The sequence below is a fragment of the Stegastes partitus genome, unplaced genomic scaffold (assembly GCF_000690725.1).
Source record: "Stegastes partitus isolate 25-593 unplaced genomic scaffold, Stegastes_partitus-1.0.2 Scaffold2020, whole genome shotgun sequence".
Lineage (NCBI taxonomy): Eukaryota > Metazoa > Chordata > Actinopteri > Pomacentridae > Stegastes > Stegastes partitus.
Window position 1 is genome coordinate 9065 of NW_007579751.1, and position 20255 is coordinate 29319.

General features: G+C 41.3%; 2 protein-coding genes across 2 annotated transcripts in view; both read right to left on the reverse strand.

The window, feature by feature from the left end:
• LOC103373584 (tumor protein D53 homolog) overlaps nucleotides 1-9767 on the reverse strand; it is an 18743-nt gene extending 8976 nt beyond the window's left edge. Inside the window, exons 1-4 of the mRNA XM_008303500.1 lie at nucleotides 9635-9767; nucleotides 5541-5633; nucleotides 4584-4805; nucleotides 1548-1568 (exon numbers count right to left, since the gene is read on the reverse strand). Coding sequence (XP_008301722.1) covers nucleotides 1548-1568; nucleotides 4584-4805; nucleotides 5541-5633; nucleotides 9635-9653 — 355 coding nt within the window. The 5' untranslated portion in view covers nucleotides 9654-9767. The remainder of the gene's footprint in view (nucleotides 1-1547; nucleotides 1569-4583; nucleotides 4806-5540; nucleotides 5634-9634) is intronic.
• A 5026-nt stretch (nucleotides 9768-14793) lies between these two features.
• The window catches only part of rnf217 (ring finger protein 217), a 20559-nt gene continuing 15097 nt past the window's right edge, over nucleotides 14794-20255 (reverse strand). The window contains exons 4-7 of the mRNA XM_008303501.1: nucleotides 19351-19448; nucleotides 19168-19271; nucleotides 17226-17297; nucleotides 14794-17146 (exon numbers count right to left, since the gene is read on the reverse strand). Of these exons, the coding sequence (XP_008301723.1) occupies nucleotides 17064-17146; nucleotides 17226-17297; nucleotides 19168-19271; nucleotides 19351-19448 (357 nt within the window). The 3' untranslated portion in view covers nucleotides 14794-17063. The remainder of the gene's footprint in view (nucleotides 17147-17225; nucleotides 17298-19167; nucleotides 19272-19350; nucleotides 19449-20255) is intronic.

A 20255-nucleotide genomic window follows, 5' to 3' on the forward strand; every position in this document is an offset into this window, starting at 1 on the left:
CTGTATCTCTGTATCTCTGTATCTCTGTATCCCCGTATCTCTGTATCCCTGTATCCCTGTATCTCTGTATCTCTGTATCCCCGTATCCCTGTATCTCTGTATCCCTGTATCTCTGCATCCCGGTCCGTCCATCTCGCTTCGCCTTTTGTCCGTCCGTCTGTCTGCATGTCAGACTGTTACATAATCTGCGGTCTGCGGTCTCTAATCTGGATTAGCCGATGTGGATTATCCTGCTGTAGCGCCGCTCGCCAGCTCTGCACACAAACAAGACGCTGTCCGATCTCAGACTGGACTTCAAGTCGCAGTAACGGACTGCGGCGGGGAATCCAGGCCCAGAAATTAAAGACGTTATGTAAAGCAGCAGCTCGTTTGCGTCGGCGGGACGTAATCAGATTTCATCTCCAAACGAGTCGGAGCAAATTAAATTAAATTCTGTCAGAGATTTAAATGATTCAGCGTTGAACACAAACAACGTCTGACAGAACTAACGGTGTGCTTTTAATTACAGTCACACGGTTCAGATCCTAAATGAAAGCACGACTTCTGGATGAATGAAGCTCTGTTTGCAGGCAGACGAATGGTTAGCATCGTTAGCGGCTACAGCTTCTCGAAGCTAACACAGGTTCCTTTTGGCAGTTTCTTCAGCTGACACAGGTTTTATTTTAGCTAGCACAGATTTCTCCTTTAGCTAACGCAGGTTTCCGTTTAGCTAACGCAGATCTTATTTAGCTAATACATGTTTCCTTTTAGATAATGCAGGTTCTCTTTTAGCTGCTCTTTGAGCTAACACAGGTTTAATTTTAGCTAGCGCAGATTTCTCTTTTAGCTAACACAGGTTTAAGTTTAGCTAACGCAGATGTCATTTAGGTTAGCATGTTTCTTCTTAGCAAATGTAGCTTTCTTTTAATTAACTTAACACTAGCTTCTTTCTCGCTAACTTCCTTTGAGCTAGCCCAAGGTTTTAGGTTTCTTTTAAGCTAACAGGTCTGTCACTTTGGGTTCACCTTTGGCTAACTGAAGCTTTTTTGTAGGTTAGCGCAAGTTAGCCAACACAGGCTCCCTCCCCTAGTTCTTGCAACTTTCTTTTTAGTTGACCCAAATATGTTTTTAGCTTAAGCAGGCTAGCTAGCGCACTCTGTTTATAGCTAACACGGGTTTCCTTTTAGCTAACACACACTTCAGTTTAGCCAGAGCACAGTGCAGAACGGTCCGGCTGCACCTCTGAAAAAAGTGATTTAAATTTATTTAAAAGGAAAACGCTGGTGATAATCAGGAAGTTGTGATGCTCACGCTTCAGAGCAGGACGAGTGTTTTATATAAGAATAAACACAGAATTAGAGTCACGTGCGTTACAGTTTATATTCAAAACAAAGACTTCATTGTGAGCGGCTGCGTACTGCGGCGGGATTTTCCCAGCAGGCAAATATCACGACTGTGTGCACACAACACACGAGCAAACACAAGCAGGTCACGGTGTCACTGTGGTGGAGCTGTGCATGTTGTGCATGTACACTGTTCAGCCACCATGGAAATGACTTGTTGTTTACCTGCAGTCAGGTGTCCTCGCTCTTCACATGGCCGCCGCGGTACAAGACAAGGTGAGGAAACAGCGAGGTTAGCAAACACCGCTACGCTAATGAACGGGCAGCAGTCCGGAGCTTTGAGGTTAAAGGGGGTTTAGCAGCACCTCATGCAGCAAACACACACATGAACACAGCCGGCAGCTCTGGAGGCAAACACAGCATGCAGCAGCTCACTGCATGGCAGGAAGCTATTTCTGCCCACATCACACAGCGGGAGGACAAAGAGACTTTTAAACCCCTGTGGCTCCGATGGAGGCTTTTCATGGCCGCCTTAAGAGCACCAAGACATCAGTCTGTTTTTACACAGCAGCTTAAAAAGACAAACATTTTCTACCCGTACGAGATGTTTACTCAGCAAACATGGAACACTGAAATGCACAATGAGTGGATTTTAAAGGCCGAGCATTCACACACATCCACAACACAAGAGTCTAGGGCGACATTAAATCTAGCTAGCACACATTCCCTTTTAGTGAATGCAAGTTAGCACAATGCTAATGGCTCCTTTAGCAAGCGTAGGGTTTGTTTAAAGTTGCTGCAGGGTTTTTGTTTGTTTTTAGCTAATGCAGTTTCTCTTTTAGCTAACAGGTTTCATTTTAGCTAGCACGATAAAACAAGTTCCTGTTAGCCGCCACAGGTTCTCTTTTAGCTAACAAAGCTTTCCGTTCTGCTAATGCAGGTTCTCTTTTAGCTAACGGGTTTCATTCTAGCTAGCACAATAAAACAAGTTCCTTTTAGCCGCCACAGGTTCTGTTTTAGCTAACAAAGGTTTCCCTTTCGCTAATGCAGGTTCTTTTTTAGCTAACAAAGCTTTCCGTTCTGCTAATGCAGGTTCTCTTTTAGCTAACGCAGATTTCATTCTAGCACAATTTTATGGTAGCTTTATTGTAGCTGCAATAAGAATTCAGCTAATTCAAGTTGCCTTTATCTATCGCAGTTTCTTGTTTCCTCTAGCACGTTTATTTTAGCTAACACAGGTTCTCTTCTAGCTAATGCAGCTTTTATTTTAACGTGTTAAAGTTTCTTTTTTCTGTCGTAGGTAGTTTGTTTTAATTGCTTTCGCAGTCTAGGTAACTAGTGCAAGTTTTTGTGTGTTTTTTATTTAAGCTAATGCAGATTTCATTTAGCTAGCATACGTTTGTTGTACCTAAGAAAGATTTCTATAAACTTAACACTATTTTTTTTTTGCTAGCTATCACAAATTTCCTTTTAGCAGGTCCAACGTGCAGAAAAGTGCACATGACAACAAGGGATTTTGGCGACTCACGTTACAGCTTTAAAGGTTGTTTATTACAGAGGAAGTGGACCAGAATGACAGACTACAGGTTTTTTCTTAAACAAACAAAAGGCCGTTTGTGAGCAGCTTCTTATTTTATCAGCACCAGTGGATGCTGCAGCGTCCTCCTATACAGCGAGTACACTTGGAAGGCTGCCCTGTCATTTATAATACGATACGCTGCTGTCAGTCGGCTGGTATGTGAGGAATGCTGGGAGGTAATTTAATGGTCCACGTCCCGGTTCCCTGGATAGAATCGGATAAATGGACGTTCAAAGCAGAAAACTCTCTCTGTCGAATCCCTGTCTGGGCTGTAACTACCGTAACTCTGTAACGTCTGGGCCCCAGTTAGCACGAAACGTTGCTAAAAGCTACCTGCTCAGGTATTAGCATCTGTGTACGTTTAGCGCAGGAGCTAACTATGTTCTACGACAAGACATCTCACTTTGGTTGAACACTTAACATGCAGCACAATCACGAAAAAAAAGGAAAATAAAGTCTCTAAAAGGTTGGAGACTTTGGATTTCCAGCGTTTGTGCTGGCTGCACAAAAATTTCCCCACGGGGATATTAAAGATTTTGAACTTGAACTTGAACTTTATCCAATATACTGGTGTATTTTTTTCCCCCATTTTTCTTTTAGCATTAGCTAAACGAAACACAGATTCTCTTTTTAGCGAACGCAGCATTCTGATTGGCTAACACAAGATTCTTTTAGCTGCTGAGGGACTTTTTTTGTCTTTCTTTAATGAAGCTAACAGGTTTCTTTTTAGCTAACGCAGCGTTCTGATGAGCTAACACAAGTTTCTTTTAGCTGCAGCAGGTTCTCGTTTAGATAACGCAGATTTCTGATTAGCAAACACAGGCTGTCTTTTAGCTAATCCTGGTTTGTTTTTAGCTAATTCAGATTTCTTTTATCTAATTCAGGTTTCATGTTAGCTAACACAAAGTTCTTTTAGCTGCTAAGGGACTTTTTTGTCTTTCTTTAATGAAGCTAACAGGTTTCATTTTAGCAAACATGGGTTTGTTTGAGCTAAGACAGCTTTCTGTGAAGTTAACACGAGTTTCTTTCGAGCCTTTTAGCTGGTCCAAAGTTTTAGGTTCCTTTTAAGTTAACAGACGTTTCACTTTTTGGCTCGAGCAGATTTCTTTTAAGCTAACGTTGGTTTGTTTTAGCCACTTTGCTAACACAAGTTTCTTTTGGCTACTGTAGATTGTTTTAAGCTAACACAGATTTTATTTTAGCTAGCACAGATTTAACTGAGGTAAAGCAGGTTTCCTTTTAGCTAACGTAGGTTTGTTTTAGCTAAGACAGGTTTTCATTAAATCAACACTAGCTTCTTTCCAGCTATCATAAATCTCCTTTTAGCTGGTGAGGTTTCCGTTTAGCTAATACTGGTTTCCTTCGGCTAGCTAAAGTTTTGTGTAGGTTAGCGTAGGATAGCTATCCTTTTTAGTTAATGCAAATTTTCTTTTAGTTGAAAGAGGTTCCCCTTGAGGCCCAAGACAGTTTAAATATTAATTTAAAGTTCAAATAAATACCCCTAACATACCCAATATATCTTATTATTGGTATTTATTATTATATTATGATAGCATTTAGCTTTCTTGAGGTTCTTAAAAGCCTCCATTGGCAGCAGCTTCAGGCCAGATGGGGTCTAAATGTTCAACCAGAGTGAAAGGTGGTCTACGGCTCTACGGGTTCTAGTCTACGTCCCGGTTCACCTGAGCTGTCCAGCTGCATGTCCCACGTGGTGGACATGACCCAGCTGTCGGAGTGGGACACCGATGAGGAGGTGTTGCCCCACCGATCCTGCCCCGGCGGTGACGTTCTACCCCACTGTGTCGCGATTTCCCCATTTTGGACCGACGGGGCCGAGTGTTCCCCGTACGAGCTCCTCCGGACCGACTCCTCGGCCGGCGGGTAAAACAGGCCCTGATTCACACCTGAGCAGAGTCGAAGGCCTCGTTAGCACAGGACGCTAATCAGGACAGGGAAACACTTTGACATCCAGCTGAACATCACGACTCGAGGAACACGACCAAGAGCCTCTAAGAGTTAATGTAGCCTCTATGGGATGTCCCAGAACAAGCCAGAACCCAAAGGATCCGCTACCCGATGCTAGATTGTTTTGGAGGCCTACCCAATGTTAGGTGAGGGGTTCTAAAGTGAAACAAATGACCCAGAACAGCAACGAAATGGACGTAAAACCCAAAACAATAGATGGAAGCTGCAGGTCTGGGTCCAGTTCTACCGAGGCTAGACGGGACGGGAAGAGTCGCCATCTAAAGAGAACCAAACAGAAACCTGCTGGTTGTAGGAAGAACTCTTTAGGCGGTACTGATGCTGTTTTTATGACACAGTTTGGTTCCTCTTGGTATCGTCCAAAGAGGTTCTAACCAGCACCAGAATTATTTTAAGTAGGAAGTCATTTAGCTGCTAATAAAATCCTGACCCAGACCCAGAACCTCCCTCTGAGGAACCTCCAGGTCCAGAGCAGCTTATTGGTGTAACCATGGAGAACACATAAACCAGTTTGTTTTCCAGCGAGGCCGGCGCCGTCCTCCATGTTTGCTGACTCAGACCAAACCAAACCAAACCAACACCACGTTCAGGCATCATGCTGCCGCCGTCGACCCGTTGCGGCGTTTAGCGGCAGGTTCGGCGGGTCGGCGTCTTACCCGGCGCTGCCTCCGGCGTGGCCGAGCGGACCCATTCCTCTCCGGGGCCGGCCCAGTCCACCACGGCGCCGCTCAGGACGCTGGAGTACAGCTCTGCAGCCGGGCAGCAGGTCGTGACAGGAAAACCAGTTACACAGCGAGAACACCAGGATGAGGCGTTTCCACGGCGACAGCTAGCAGAACAGGTGACCTCTGACCTTCTAGAACAGGATTCACCTGAAAACCGACCAGGTGTCACCGAAACAGCTGCTGGCTGATGAGACCAGATTAAAGAGTTACGGCCCAGAAAAGAGAAACCAGATGTTCTTCAGTGTAAACAGGATTTTACCTGGAAAGAGGTTCAGCCGAAAATATATAAAATAAAAACAAATTATTATTATTTTTTTTCCAATTGGAAGAAAATTTTGTTTGTGAAAAAATTTTTAAAAATTGAAGAAAATTTTAGTTATTTAAAAATAAATAAATAAAATCACAATATTATTTATTTTATTTTTTCAATTGGAAGAAAATTTTGTTAAAAAAAACAAAAAAACGTAAAAATAAAATCTAATTATTATTATTTTTTAATGTAAGAGAATTTTATTTATTTAAAAATAGCCAAAGTCAGATTATTTTGTTTTTTTTCATGGAAGAAAATTTTCTTTGTTGAAAAAAAAATCTGAGTATTTACTTTGTTATTTTTTGCAGGTTAGCTTGTGGAGAATGGTGGAAAACTGTCATGTTCAAAAACTGTAAAAATAAATAAATAAATAAATAATAATGATAAACTGCAAAAAATGACAACAAAAACAACTATTTAAAAAAAAATGATTTTTAGCCACTTTAATTAAAGTTTAACTGTAATTTTATGGTCACACATTGCAGAAGAAAAAAAAATACTATTTGTAAAATAAAATAAATATTGTTTTTGTTGTTTTATCTTTTTTACAGTTCATTCATACTTTTTAAAAAAAAATTGTACATGATATTTTCTGTAATTTAACAGCTAAATAAATGATTTACTATTTTTCAGTCTTTAATATGAACACAATTTATTTAAAGTATCTGTAGAATGATTCTGTTTGTGGTTATTAAATACAGTTAAAGATGGTTTCCAGTCCAGATTGTTCACATGATTCACTGACATGATTGTTATTTTATATTTTACTTTTAATGATTCAGCACTTTTACCTGATTTTACTTATTTTAGTATTTCTGCCGCTCTGGGACCCGACCAGCGCCGCACTGAGACCTTCTGTGGGTCTGAACCGGTCCTGACAGAACCTCTGAGCGTCGTTGAGCAACTGCTGATGAAACCACGGCGCCGCTCTGCAGGAGGAAGCCGGCTGGTTTCACACCAGAGCTTCCTCCTGCTTCACTTCCTGACTCACAGATCACAGATTACATAAACTTCCCAGAAACGAGCCACGGATCTGGTCCAGGAGGACTCGCCCGGCGCCAGAACACCGACTCCTGGAGGATCTCTGAGCCTTCAGCAGAACTTCTTTCATTTCACTGCCTCTGGATGAAAAGCTTCAGTCACAAGACCTCCGAGCAGCCGCCGGTCATGTGCTCAACCAGAGGCCATGAAAATCAATTAGAGCTCCGACTGGACGGAGTGCCTGAGATCCGGGAAGCCAGAAAGTCTCAGAGGCCTCGAACGAGTTCACGTTTCCACAGAAGCAGCTGAAGTTTCACCATAAGAGCCTCTCGGGGTCAGAGTCAGGCTGTTCCCCCACTGAACATGTGGATTATTTAACAGATTAACGGTGGTTCTGTCCATTAAAAGGTCAGAAAACAGTGAAAACTGTCGACTAAAGCGACGCAGAGGAGGAAGGAAACCAGAGAAGATCACGTCTGAGGAGGATTCAGACGGTTTTTACAAACTGATCAAACGTTTAAAGGCGTCGTTTTTGGTTTTAAAACACGTTTTAGAGACAAAACAACCAAAATAAAAACAGAAACCATCAGAAGGTTCATCACTAATAACATCTAACAGCACGTTGTCCTGATCTCCTGCTAGAATCACATCGTTTCTGGATTCATCGATCAGCTGTTTGATCCGTAAAATATCAGAGAATTTGTCCAAAACTCTGATTTATTGATCGAAGAGGAAAAAAAACAGAAATGATTCCTGATCAAGAAGCTGCAAGTCCATTAATTATCAAAACCTGATCGATTAGTCGCTGCAGGTCAGATCATCACTAAACATATAGAAATAAAATAAAACCTCAGAGGGAGGCGGATTATTGATTATTGATTATTGATCGTGAACGTCAGTAAATCCAGAGTCGGACGTAAAACGACATAAATTCTGACAAACAAAGTAAAACGTCACCAAACGACCAGTTGAACCTTAAAGCTGCAGCTAACGATCGATCAGCTGGTTAATGATCCGCCTTCTGTTTTAATTATAATCAATAATCGACTCCAGTTGGTTTTTATTTATAAGTTCTGCGACTGCAGCTCCTGAAACATGAAGATCTTCTGGTAAACTGACGTCGTTTGTCGTCTCTTGGATGATTTTTAACGATTTTCTGACATTTTATAAACAGCTGATCAGTTAATCCAGGAAATGATCAATAATGACTCTGATTGATACCGACAGCAGGTTTAAGTTTAGATCATTCAGCTCAGACGCACAACTGTTTGGTCCAATCAACAACAACAACAACGAACTTCCTCTCTCTATATATAAACTGTAGTATAAAGAATCCTTTATTTGGTCCAACATGTGGGAAAAAATGTTTTTGTAAAAAATATTTATAGAGAAAAAACAACAACAAAACAAACTAAAACAGGAAAATTACAAAAAATGGTTCATATAAAAATATTGTATAAAAAAAAATACTCAAAAATATAAATAAAATGTTGAATTAAATGTACAAAATTCCATAGAAAATAGGTCAAATTAAAATATTCAGATAATTTAAAAAATATATTCATAAAAAAAACATTGACTAGTAAATAAACTACATTTAAAAATCTGAGTAAAATCTTTAAAAAAAAAAAAAACATAAATAAGATTCCCCACAAATATTAAAATAAACGTTTAAAACTGGACAAAAAGGAACCAAAGTATTCAGATGACGTCCAAAAATGGTAAAAAAATAAAAAATATAAATAAAATAGTGGATCAATAATTGAAAAAAAATATAAAGTATATTTTTTAAATCTATTAAACTTAATATAAAAAACTGAAATATTCAGATAATCTCCAAAAATGTTCCAAAATATTCACAGAAAACTGCTGTAAAAAACCCTTAAAAATACAAATAAAATCTTTAAAAACTATTAATAAAATGTTCACAGAAAGTAGCTGAAGCTGAAGTATTCAAATAATGTAAAAAATAAAATAAAACAGGTAAGAATATAAAATACTTCAAAATATCAGAATTATTTTTAATGTATGAAACGTAACATAAAGCAGCAAAAACTGAAAAATTCATTTAATCTCCAAAAACGGTCCAAAATATGGAAAAAATAACATTAAAAATACAAATAAAATCTAAAAAACTGTGAATAAAATGTTCCATAAATATAAAATCTATAAATAATAATGAAACTTTACACTAATTAAACCTGAACATTCAGAAAACGTTCAGTTCAACAGTTTTTTCTTCTTTATATTAAAACAGAATTAAAAATCCTTTAAACTCAAACTAAACGTCCAGAACCAATAAATAAAAGTCCAGAACCTCTGAACAAATGTCCAGAACCTCTGATCAAACGGGTCAGTTGTGTCTAAAGCTTCTCCAGCTGCAGCAGGAACTAAAGCATCGATCAATAATCAATAATCGATCAGTCTGTGGACCTTCTGCAGCCAGGACCGGTTCTGCTGTTGTCTGGACTCATCCAGGCAGCAGAACCTCCACAGTCCCACTACACAGGGAGCAAACAGCAGAACCAGCGGCTGGACCCGGAACCGCATCCGGTTCGTGTTTGTTCAGCTCGTCTGAACCGACCAGACTCGGTTCGAGCAGGATGTTAAACCGACCGAACCGCGGAGACGCTCAAAAGGAAACTCCGCGGCAGAACTTTTCCTCCGAACCCGCGGCGCGGCCCGGTTCGTCCACCTGTGCAGGTGAACTCACCTGCCGCCGCGTGCAGCTCACCTGTCTGTCTGCTCTCCATCGGCTCGCTGGGCGGACACACACCGACACCGACACCGACACCGACACACGCTCTGAGGAACCGGGCGGCACGCGCAGCCCTCCGCTCCTCTCCTCTCCGCAGGTCACGCGCTCCGTTCAGTCAGCCGGGCGGAGCTTGGAGCGCGAGGCCAATGGGCGCGCGCCGCTGGAGTTTAGGGCGCTACTGACCGGAAGTAGTTCGTTAGAGGAAGCTGCGCCGCCTGTCTTCTTCTTCTTCTTCTGTTTTTATTCTTCTTTTCTTTATTCTGATTTTTCTTGTTCTTTTGTTTTTTTTTAAAGTTTGATTTTACTTCCTGTTATTTTTATTACTGTCATCATTTCTCCGAATTATAATTATTATTTATTTTTCTGACTACTTTTGTTCTTATTAATTATTTTGTGTTCTTATATTTAATATTACTTTATTTTTCTATCTTTATTCATTATTATTTCTATCTGAAATGTTTTAATTTTTTAAAATCTATTTTTCTATTTTATATAAATGTTTATTCTATTTATTTTTCACATGCAACTAATATTGTTTTGTTTTTTTCATTTTTGCATCCTACCTCTTTATTTTGAGCATTTTCATTTATTTCTCATCATTACTGTTATTTCTATTTTTTATTCTTGTTCTCATCATTTCTTCTTCGTATCACTCCTATTATTTAGTTTTTAAAACGTTTAGTTTAGTTTTTATTTTCTCCTTGTTTTATTTGATATCAGAATTATTTCTACCTCTTTCTTATTTTCTCTCATTATTCTTCTTATTTATGCTTTTATTCATGTAAAATAAAATCTTGTCTTTAACTTCAAAACACAGAAATCAACTTGACTGTTGGATAAAGTTCTGGGAGTCTTATAATTAAAATAAAAATAAATAAAAATACTCCTAAGTACAGGTAAAACTGTTCAGTTAAAACAAGTATTACTATTAAAATATTTATAAAATAAAACAAACACTGAAATAAAAGTGTTTAATTTAAAGGTCAGGAGGTAAATCTGCTCTGAAATGTGCTGAAACAGGATTTAAATAATAAAGTAGTGAGTAAACGATAGAAAACACCTGAAACGTGAACTTAAACACGCTTCTGTTGCAGGTATGAACTTCATTCTTTAAACTACTAACAATAATAATGCTGAGATTTGACACTAAAAGACGAAATAATTCACTTTTTTTAACCACATATTTATAATTTATTATTTTTGACACCAGTAATCCTCCATCTAGCTTTAATTAACGCTTTAATTCTCTCTGTGCTGGGTTACCTTTACCTGTAATTTTCCTCGTTCACGTTGAGACTAAACGAAGTCCTGTGATGCTCTTGTGACCCCTGCTGACACGAAGCTGCACTCGCAGAGCAGAAACACCCTCATGCACACCGACACCACACAAAACCAGTCGCTTGGCATTTAAATCCGTTTATTCTCCACCAAACCCTCGCATGAAAACAGTGTTTGTGCCCGAACAGGTGAGCGACAACGACGTCAGCAGGTGGAAGAGTCGAACCAACACCAAACCCTCCGTCAAGATTCAGGCGTCCTGAGTTGAAAGAAGTTTAAAGTGATCTCTGTCTCTCTCTTTTATTTAATATTTTTTTGGTATCATCACCTCCTTCACTGAGTCGGACGGGCCGAAGCAGGGATCAGTAGTGCGTCTGCTTCGTCGTTCTCATGAGGTTCAGCCGGAGACGGTGGCGTTTAACATTTGGGATGAAGCTGAAACCCTGGACTCCGTCTGAAGCAGTAAAACACGGTTTGAGCAGAAAGAAAAAAGTGCCTGAATGTGCTGCATCGGGGCGCTAAAGATACTCAGCAGTAGTTCCATACAGTTCGTTACAGGTGCATACAGTGTGGTCGATCGTCTGAACTACGTGAAGGCACCGTTGCATATTTACGGGGATTGTAACAGCCAGCAATCGGTTTGAAGTCACCAACGGAGCAGCTCTTGGTCGCTTTACGGCAACAAGAAAAGTCTCTACATGGCGTCTCGGCGTCACTTCGGAGGGCAGGTTTGTGCATTTAAGAGCCGGAAAACGAACGTAGAGGCCGAACAGGGCTTCCCGTAGCAGCCTTTGGCAAAACGAATGAATAAATAACGAGGCGTGACCCAGAGCAGCAAACGTTGGGTAGTTTCCACGCCGAAGCTGCTTTTTGTTCATTTTCCGACTGATTGAGTAACGGTGCAGAACGCACACGGGGGAACGTCATGGGAATAGTTTAAACCGACAACATTAAAACCACCTGAAAAATATCATTTGTGCCTCAAAAACAGCTCCGATCCGTTGACGAATGGACTCCCAGACCTCTGAAGTGGATCCTTCAGAGCAGGGATCTCCAACTTCGGTCCTCGTGAGGTTCTAGACGTTACTGCGACACACCTGACTCACATGAATGGATCTCCAACAGTCTGTTAATGATCCATTAATGTCAGTCAGGTCCTGGGTAGGTGGAGCTCGTCAGCCTTGGTTGGCAGTCCACCTAGGACAGGGGTGTCCAATCCTGGTCTTCCAGGGCCCCAATCCTGGTCCTCCGGGGCCACAATCCTGCATGTTTTAGATGTTTCCCTCTTCCAACACACCTGATTCAAACGATCAGGATGGTTATCAGGCTTCTGCAGAGCTTGAAAACATGCAGGACTGTGGCCCTCGAGGACCAGGATTGGACACCCCTGATCTAGGAGAAGGAAAACTCTGATCTTAAGACTACGTGGCCTTGCAGTAACACCCTGTCCGGGATGGGCCATCCAATTCTGGCACCTTTAAACCAGATGGCTCCGGCAGACGAGGCTCGACGACCACGGCTGGCAACTCATCTCGGAGAGACAACTCCGAAATCAACTGCCTCATGACTTTACCCGTCCGTGGGAGAGACTTCGGGAGAAAACCCTGAGGTGAAACCAGGAGTCCGTTAGGGGGTCCGTTGTTGTTACAACCTTGTTCCAGCGACTCCTTGATGCCGGGCGTACTTGCTTTGGGACCTACTGCATGGGCAACACTCTGTCCTCCACATCAACTTGCCCGGACCTGCACCTGGAGAGCAGCAGTCCGGTGATTTGCAGTACAGAAACATCTAAAACCTGCAGGACAGTAGCTCACGAGGACCGGCGCTGGAGATCCCTGCTTTAGAGACCAGAAACCCCACCGACGTTCCTCCAGCTGTTGGGGCGTGTAGTCCTTCTCGGGGGGTCTACGTCTTCTGCAGCAACGTTTAAGGTGTCAAACCAAAGCAGGAGCCACAGTTTCCAAACAGAACATCAGAACATTACGGGTCCTGTTTACCTCATCAATCAGTGGTTTCAGTGTTGTGGCTTAAAATACACGTTAATTGCAGGAAAAAAAAAAACAACAACAACCCAAAAATGGTCAATTCAATCAGTTTTCAACTATAAATTTAACCCTCCGAACCCGCTTTGTTTTGGTTCCTCTCACATTTTTCTCATCAATCTAAAGTCCTGCAGCTCAGATGAAGAACTCAGAAACATCTTCTGTCAGTAGGACACAGTTAAAATCATCAAAAAAAACAAGAAAAACCAAAGTTGAATTTCTGAAATAAAACCCTGAACAAACCAAACATCAGCACGTCCATCGTTCCCTCACAAACCATGAATATTTCTTATCGTTGTCATTTATTTCCACATTCGTCTCCTCTCTGCTCGGTAGAAACACTGCCTGCAGTTCAACCTAAAACTCTGAAAACGTCCTCGTCGATAACGCTCAACGTCCACCAACAGCATTTTAAAATAGATATACTGATAAATTCATCATCTCTCAGCCCACAATATGGACAAGAACATTCAAAATCTCTACGTTATTGTTCTTTTAAATGGATATTTTAAATTAAAAGTGGCACAAAAGATTATTTTTAATGATTAAAAAAGTAAAACTTCAGTGTAAAAGTACAGAATCTGGTGCAAACGGTGTATTTTTGGGGGATTTTTTTAACAGAAAAAGGTGATTTCTTCTAAAATATAATAATTTAAAGTTTAGTGAGTGAGTTTTTAGAGGAAATAGCGCATCGTGATGAGCTCGGGGGATGTTTTTATGGTTTGTGGTTGATAAATGTGATTTTTTTGGACCGTTTTTACAGGTAAAGGTGCCTTTTTTCGGGGGTTCAGAGGGTTAAAGTCGTCATTCACACTGTCAGTCAGGTCAAAGTAAATTCAGTGTCGTAGCAGCCGAGCAGAGATAAACCACGTCTGTACACGATGCAGGTGAGCGGGTGGCTTCAGTGTTCATACATGTGTTCCAGTCTTTGCGGTGCCTCCTGGACCGAAGCCCGGTTGCCAGGCGGCGTTGCTCCGGCGAACACGACGTGAACTCCCTGAGAGCGGATTCAAACCCGGAGTTTCCTTCCTCTTTAGCCGGCGTGTAACAGCGTGACTCGGTGTCCTGCAGGAGCTTCTCTGGATGAAGCCGAGCTAACGTGGCGCCATGCGTGAAGCCGTAACATTCGTCCCACCACAGATCCAACCGAAGCTCCTCCTTCTGTACCGTGTTGTGCTTTTCCTGCGTTAGAACGTCTCTCCTGCTTTCACTCCTGCAGCAGCTTCGTGTTAGTTTTCAGCAGTGGATGCTTTATTTTTTTTTGTCCCTGCAGCCTCTCCAGCGGACGAACGGAGGCGAAGGAAGGATCGGGGGGCAGTAAAACATGAGAAGGACCGACCGCTGCCCGGGGGAGGCCTTCAGAGCTCTTCAAAATCTCCCGACTCCAGGCCGGACAGGATAAAGTTATTTCAACCTGCTGTGCTTCCCGTTAAAGCGTCTGTCGTGGATCTAAGTCTCGCACTAACGTCGAAGTCGATCAGCAGCAACACGAGCGTTTTATCAGACTAGTCTTGGCAAAGACGGAGCTAAACCAGAATCAAACTCTCGACCTCAACCTTCCCCTGCAGCCTCTGATTAGCAACCAGAAGAAAATAATTTCAAATGACTCAAAAATGACCCAAACTTGTGCATAGTAACTATAAAGTGACTTAAAATCCAGAATTGTCCAAAAAGACTCAAAACTCGTCTGTATTTATTGGACATAGAGTCCATGGAGTCAGATGGAAGATGAAGCTTGAAAAAGACACAAAAATTGACGAAAGTTATCTAAAACTCATTTAAAATTACTCAAAAATGACCTGAAATTCATTTGAAATTACTTAAAATGACATGAAACACTTTCAAAGTGAATCAAAATGACTTAAAACTCAAACTGATTGGAAAATTATCGCTGAATCAGAAGATGACGCTTGAAAACGACTCAAAAATGGTCAAAAACTCATTTGAAGTGACAAAAAACTGTTCAAAAGTGATGAAGACTCATTTCAAAATACTCAAAAAATGCCACAAAATGAGTCAAACTTGTGCATATTGACTCAAAAGTGACTTAAAATGACCCAAAATCGTCCAAAAAGACTGGAGTCTGTGGACGAGGAGTAGAACCAAATAAAAGAACACACCGGTGGAAATGACCTAAAAACTGACAAAAATGACCTGAAACTCCTTTAACATGACTTAAAATTGCCAAAATGACCCCAAAAAATGTTCAAAAGGACTAAAAATGTGTTAAAAATGCTTGCAGGAGTCCGTCTGTGGAGCTCCGACTAACAAACCTGCAGCTCAGGAGACGACATTTTACCTCCGACATCCAGAAAAGACCCTCGCATGTCGGTTCTCGGTGGATAATTTCTGTGTTTCCTTTTGTTTGGACTGAAAACATAAACGCAGCTCCTGATGATTTAATGTCTAAACTCTGATGAACCGGCGTGAAGCTTTCAGGCCTCGACGTTCACACTAAAGGGAAACAGCAGCAGGTTGAACTAAACGGTCGAAGCTTCGCCCTGCGTCGGTTCTTCACCCCTAAAAACCTGATGGAACCAACCAGCCTGATGCTGAACCAGGAGCAGCCAAGCTCAGCTCTTTGGTGAACCACCACCAACAACAACAACAATGGAGCCACAGAGCAGCATCCAGCGCTTTGTTCTGGCAGCTCTGTTTTCTGATGATGCAGGTCCTGGCAGAGGCAGAAGAACGATGCTGGGACGAGGACAGAAGGATGGAAACCACCACACGGAACCAGAAGAGGCTTCAGATCCAGACGTCCTGCCAGAAGCTGCTGCTGTGAAGCTCCAGTGGAGCTGAGGCCTCGTTTCTTCTTCATGGCTTCTTTTGGTTTCTTCTTCGTCGAAGGCTGCAGCACAAAAAAAGCCAGCTCATCCGGCAGCATCAACGGTTCCTGGAGATACAATCCGACGTCCTCCTGGAGCTCTGTGTCCGAGGAGACTGAACCGAACTGCGTCATTCGTTCTTTTTTTCCTAAAACGTGTTGTTTCTTTACTTTTTTACGCCTCCAGCACACAAAAAACAACAACTAACTGCTTCTTTTTGGTAGAAATAAATAGAAAAAGGAGAAAAAAAACGAAGCTTCTGACGTCTGAACTCGCAGAAAATAAACCGGAACGATTATTTGGTTAATAATTCGGAGCTACGACACGATTACAGCGAGGAAATCTTAACAAACCAAATTCTTCAGCTTTGTTCTTTACATTTTAGTCATAATTAGTTGATTAAAAGATCCTGAAGCACATTTTCCCTCCCCGATCAGACAGATTTCTTGGATAAAGAGCAAAACCGATGCACCAGAAGTTGCCTGAAAATCTCCTGAATTTTAGGATCTCTTGGTTTTCAGAGCGACTCTGCGCGAGCTGTCGGCGCATTTAGTGGCAAAAATAATCACGTAAGAGTGAATTCGGAGAACTTAATCTTCAAAAACGTGGACGAAGATAAAACGAGGAGTCGGCAGGAGTCCGTGATACGAAGCTACGGCGGCTAAAAAAACCCAATTACATGCTCTCGTTTCTCTATTTCCACGTATTTTCTGTCGCTGCGTTTTAGCTGCACATCGGCGATGTCATTTTCTAACGCTGTGTCCATGGCAACAGTCATTCTCCGAAACATTTAGAAGAAAATCGAGATCGACCGATTTTCTAACCCCGTAGCTGTGTATACGTCGAGTCTGCGCCTCGTTATTTATCCAAACTTTATCGACCAACCAGATGCTCAACAAAACAATGAACCTTCACGCGGCTGCTTCTGATCTCTTTTAACGTCTTTTATCCTCGTTGCTGTTTCATCTTTTAGCCATCGTGTCTGTAAAATGTGCAAACAAACCCCATTTTGGTTCGTTGGATTCTGGATTAAAAAAAGAACGAATGACGCTCAGTTTGTTCTCCTCAAACATCTGCTGTTGGACGAAAAGAGCGGGAAAAGAACCTCCTGCGCAGTCTGGTTTAGTTTCTAGACGCCGTCCGGCTCTGCAGCGAGACATAAATAATCCGGATGTGCAACGATGCCGGTTCCACCTGAAGCGTCCTGAAGCGTCGCCGAGCGTCCCTGAGGAAGATTGTCGCCGCCATCGCCGAGCTTCAGATCCACCGTCCGGCTCCTCTGGTCCGCTGCTGCTTCTTCCTCCTCTTGCAGACGTAGTAAACCGGGAACACGACCAAACCTGGAGGAGGCAGAACAGAACATCTGGTCGCAGCCACAGGTTTCACTTTCATTTACATCCAGTTAAAGCGGAGTTTTACCGATGACGAGCGCCAGAGCTCCCAGCACCACGACCAGCAGGACCACCACCGGAGCGATCAGCACCTTGGTGGCTGCAGAACACAAGAGTTAAAGACCAACGTTAAGGACAAACCGGCAGATCCAGAAAGGCTGTGGACGGATCGTTACTGCAGGTTCAGAGATGTTCTGCTAAACGAAGAGTCGACGAACTTCAGCAGCGTGTTCAGGTTGATTAACCACAGCGTAGGAAAGTAAAGAGATCCAGTGTTTCCTGTGACTCAGTTCTAATAAATCATGAATAAACGAAACAGTTCTGTGGTTCTTTAACGACATAAATGAATAAAGAGCTTCTACACGTCTGCTGCTGTCTGCTCCGTGGAAACAGCTCGACAGAAAAATCGTTTGTTTTTGTTTTTTTGCAGAATCTAGTTTATTCTTGGTCATTTTTTAAAAATTAAGTTTCATTGAATTGGTTTAATTTGGATGAAATCTGACAAAAATGAAACTCTGATGATTCTTCTTGGTTTTGCAGCTTCTGGTTCTGATGAAAGACGTAATTTTGGTGATTTTTTTAAAGCGATAACGTGTCTTTCAAATGCAAACGGTGGGTTTTATATATATATATGTATGTATGTAAAACTAGGCACTAGTTATTTATCTTTTTTTTTTTACAGAATCTAAAGTTCAGCTAATTTTATAACTACAGATGTAAAACAAAGTGATTTTCATGAAGCTTTAATTAAATATTATCATTAGATTTGGTTAATTTCTAAACGTCACACATGATCAGTTTAGTTTTTCACCTGGAAGTTAAAAATATGACTATTTTTTTCAGGTTTTTACAGTTTCTGGTTCTGATAAATGGTGTCATGTTTTCTAGTTTGATCCAACTGTCCCAGAAACATGTTTAGAAACAGGATTTAGGTTTTTTTTTAATCCAAATTCTTGTAAAATGAAGTGATTTTCATGAAGCTTTGGTTAAATATTATCATCAGATTTTCTTCACAGAACCGAACGTCACACGTGATCAGTTTAGTTTTTCACCTCAAAGTAAAAAAAATCTGACATTTTTTCCCATTTTTACAGTTTCTGCCTCTAAAAAACCTTAATTCTGAAGATTTGTTTTTGAGATAACACACCTGCCTTCATCATCTACACACACATGATAAGATAAATATTTTTCTAACTTTGTTTCAGTGGTTAACATATTCAGAAGCTTTTTTTCCTGCAGATTTTTTGGATGATCACGTAGAATGAAGCGACTTTAACAACATTTTATTACATTCGGTTAATTTTTTTTGACAAGTTTCATCCAGAAGTCGGGAAAAAAATAATTTTTTTCCCAGTTTTTTTTACAGTTTCTGGTGAATCTCGCTCCGATAAATGATGTGTTTTTGGTGATTAGTATTATTATTTTTAAGCTAAATCTCTAAAACTGCAGCTATTCCTGCTGGTAAATCACTTAAATGTTGTTTTTGAGAATCTAGAACCTTTTTCCTGTGAATTTTAAAGTAATTTTAATAAAATATCCCGACAGAATGATCCACCAGAGACGAAAATTAGTCAGAAAGTTGAAAATCCAGCCGTTCTTTTCTGTTTTTACATGTTTTTGGCAGATAAATTCTGTAATTTTGGTCATTTTTTAAAAACGTTCTCAGACGTTCCTGCTAAAACGTCTCGGAGCGTAAAAAGCTTTAAACACAAACGGCCTGACGTGGAACGATCAGAGACCGCCTCCATCAGCGTTTCTCACTCTGAAACTCGACTATAATCCGCGTCTGCTTCGCTTTCAGTCGCACGCGGTAAATAAAGCAGCTTAAAATAAAAAGAACCTGCAGCAAACAAGGCCTTTACAGCCAGGATTAATCATCAGATAGAAACGCAGCTTTGCAAACGAGAACGAGAATCACTGAGAGACAGAAAACTAAATACGACACCGTTACAAAAACCCCTGAAGCTCACCGCACACGGAGCCTCTGATGAAGCGTCTCAGGTGAGGTTTGTCCGGCAGGTAGCGGTACTTACAGCCGAACACGCTCAGGTTGGACGTGTGGTCGCCGAAAAACCTAAAAAAACAAACCACAGAATAAACACCAGGAGAGGCAGACGAGGCGGTGGGAGTAAAAGGAAGATGGAGGAGCAGACCTGAGGTGTCGGTATCGTTCCCCACAGCGGTAGCAGAAGTTGGTGTTACACTGAGTGCAGGTCATGTGGTCGCAGCCTTCTGTCCGCTGGATGTGGATCTGAAGGTGAAGAAGAGGAAGAGATGTGACTGTTTAAGAGTTCACAGGTAAAATACTTCTAAATCAATAAAGGTTTAATCTGTCTGTCTAAACGTCAAGACGCCTGGAGACGCTTCAGCCCTCTGTGGGTTTAAAATCATGTTATTGTTCTAAAATTCATTAAAATTACACCAATTATTACAGAAAACAACAGTAAAAACAGAATTATTTTTCAGGTCTTCAGCTTCCCGACAGTCCTCGAACTGATCATGTGAAGCTTTTGGTTTAGTTCAGAAAATCAGCCAAACCTCGGCTTGAAATGGTGATATTCAGAACATCCGAATGACTTCATTCTGCCAAACACAGAAACAGATTCTGGTTCTGATCTTTCCAAAGCCGCCAAGAAGTCGAGGCGGACCGAGCTGTGAGCAACAGGCCCAGGACAGGAACTCAGGATCGCACTTATTTATTTTAATAGTTAAAATTAAACCAGTTACTGCAGCAAGAAGCTGCAAGAACAGCAGGAATCGTCTGAACAATGAGCCCGATGTCAGACTGACGTTTCATTAAAATCACTTCACTCTACAAGTCACATTTTAATTTGCCAAAAATAAAAAGTTCACGCCAAAGAGATTCTGCGAAAAACAAAAAGTTCTGAACTTCTCAGAGCTTCTGTGAAGTCACGACCGACTCGGCTGTGACCAGCAGGAGCCTGATAGAAATTCAGGGAGTTTTCAGATGAACTGCAGCAGAGAGGAGATCAGTGAGGATGAAAATGTAAATCAGTGAATATCTGTGACGTGTAGAAGAGCTTCTGGTTTAGTTCCT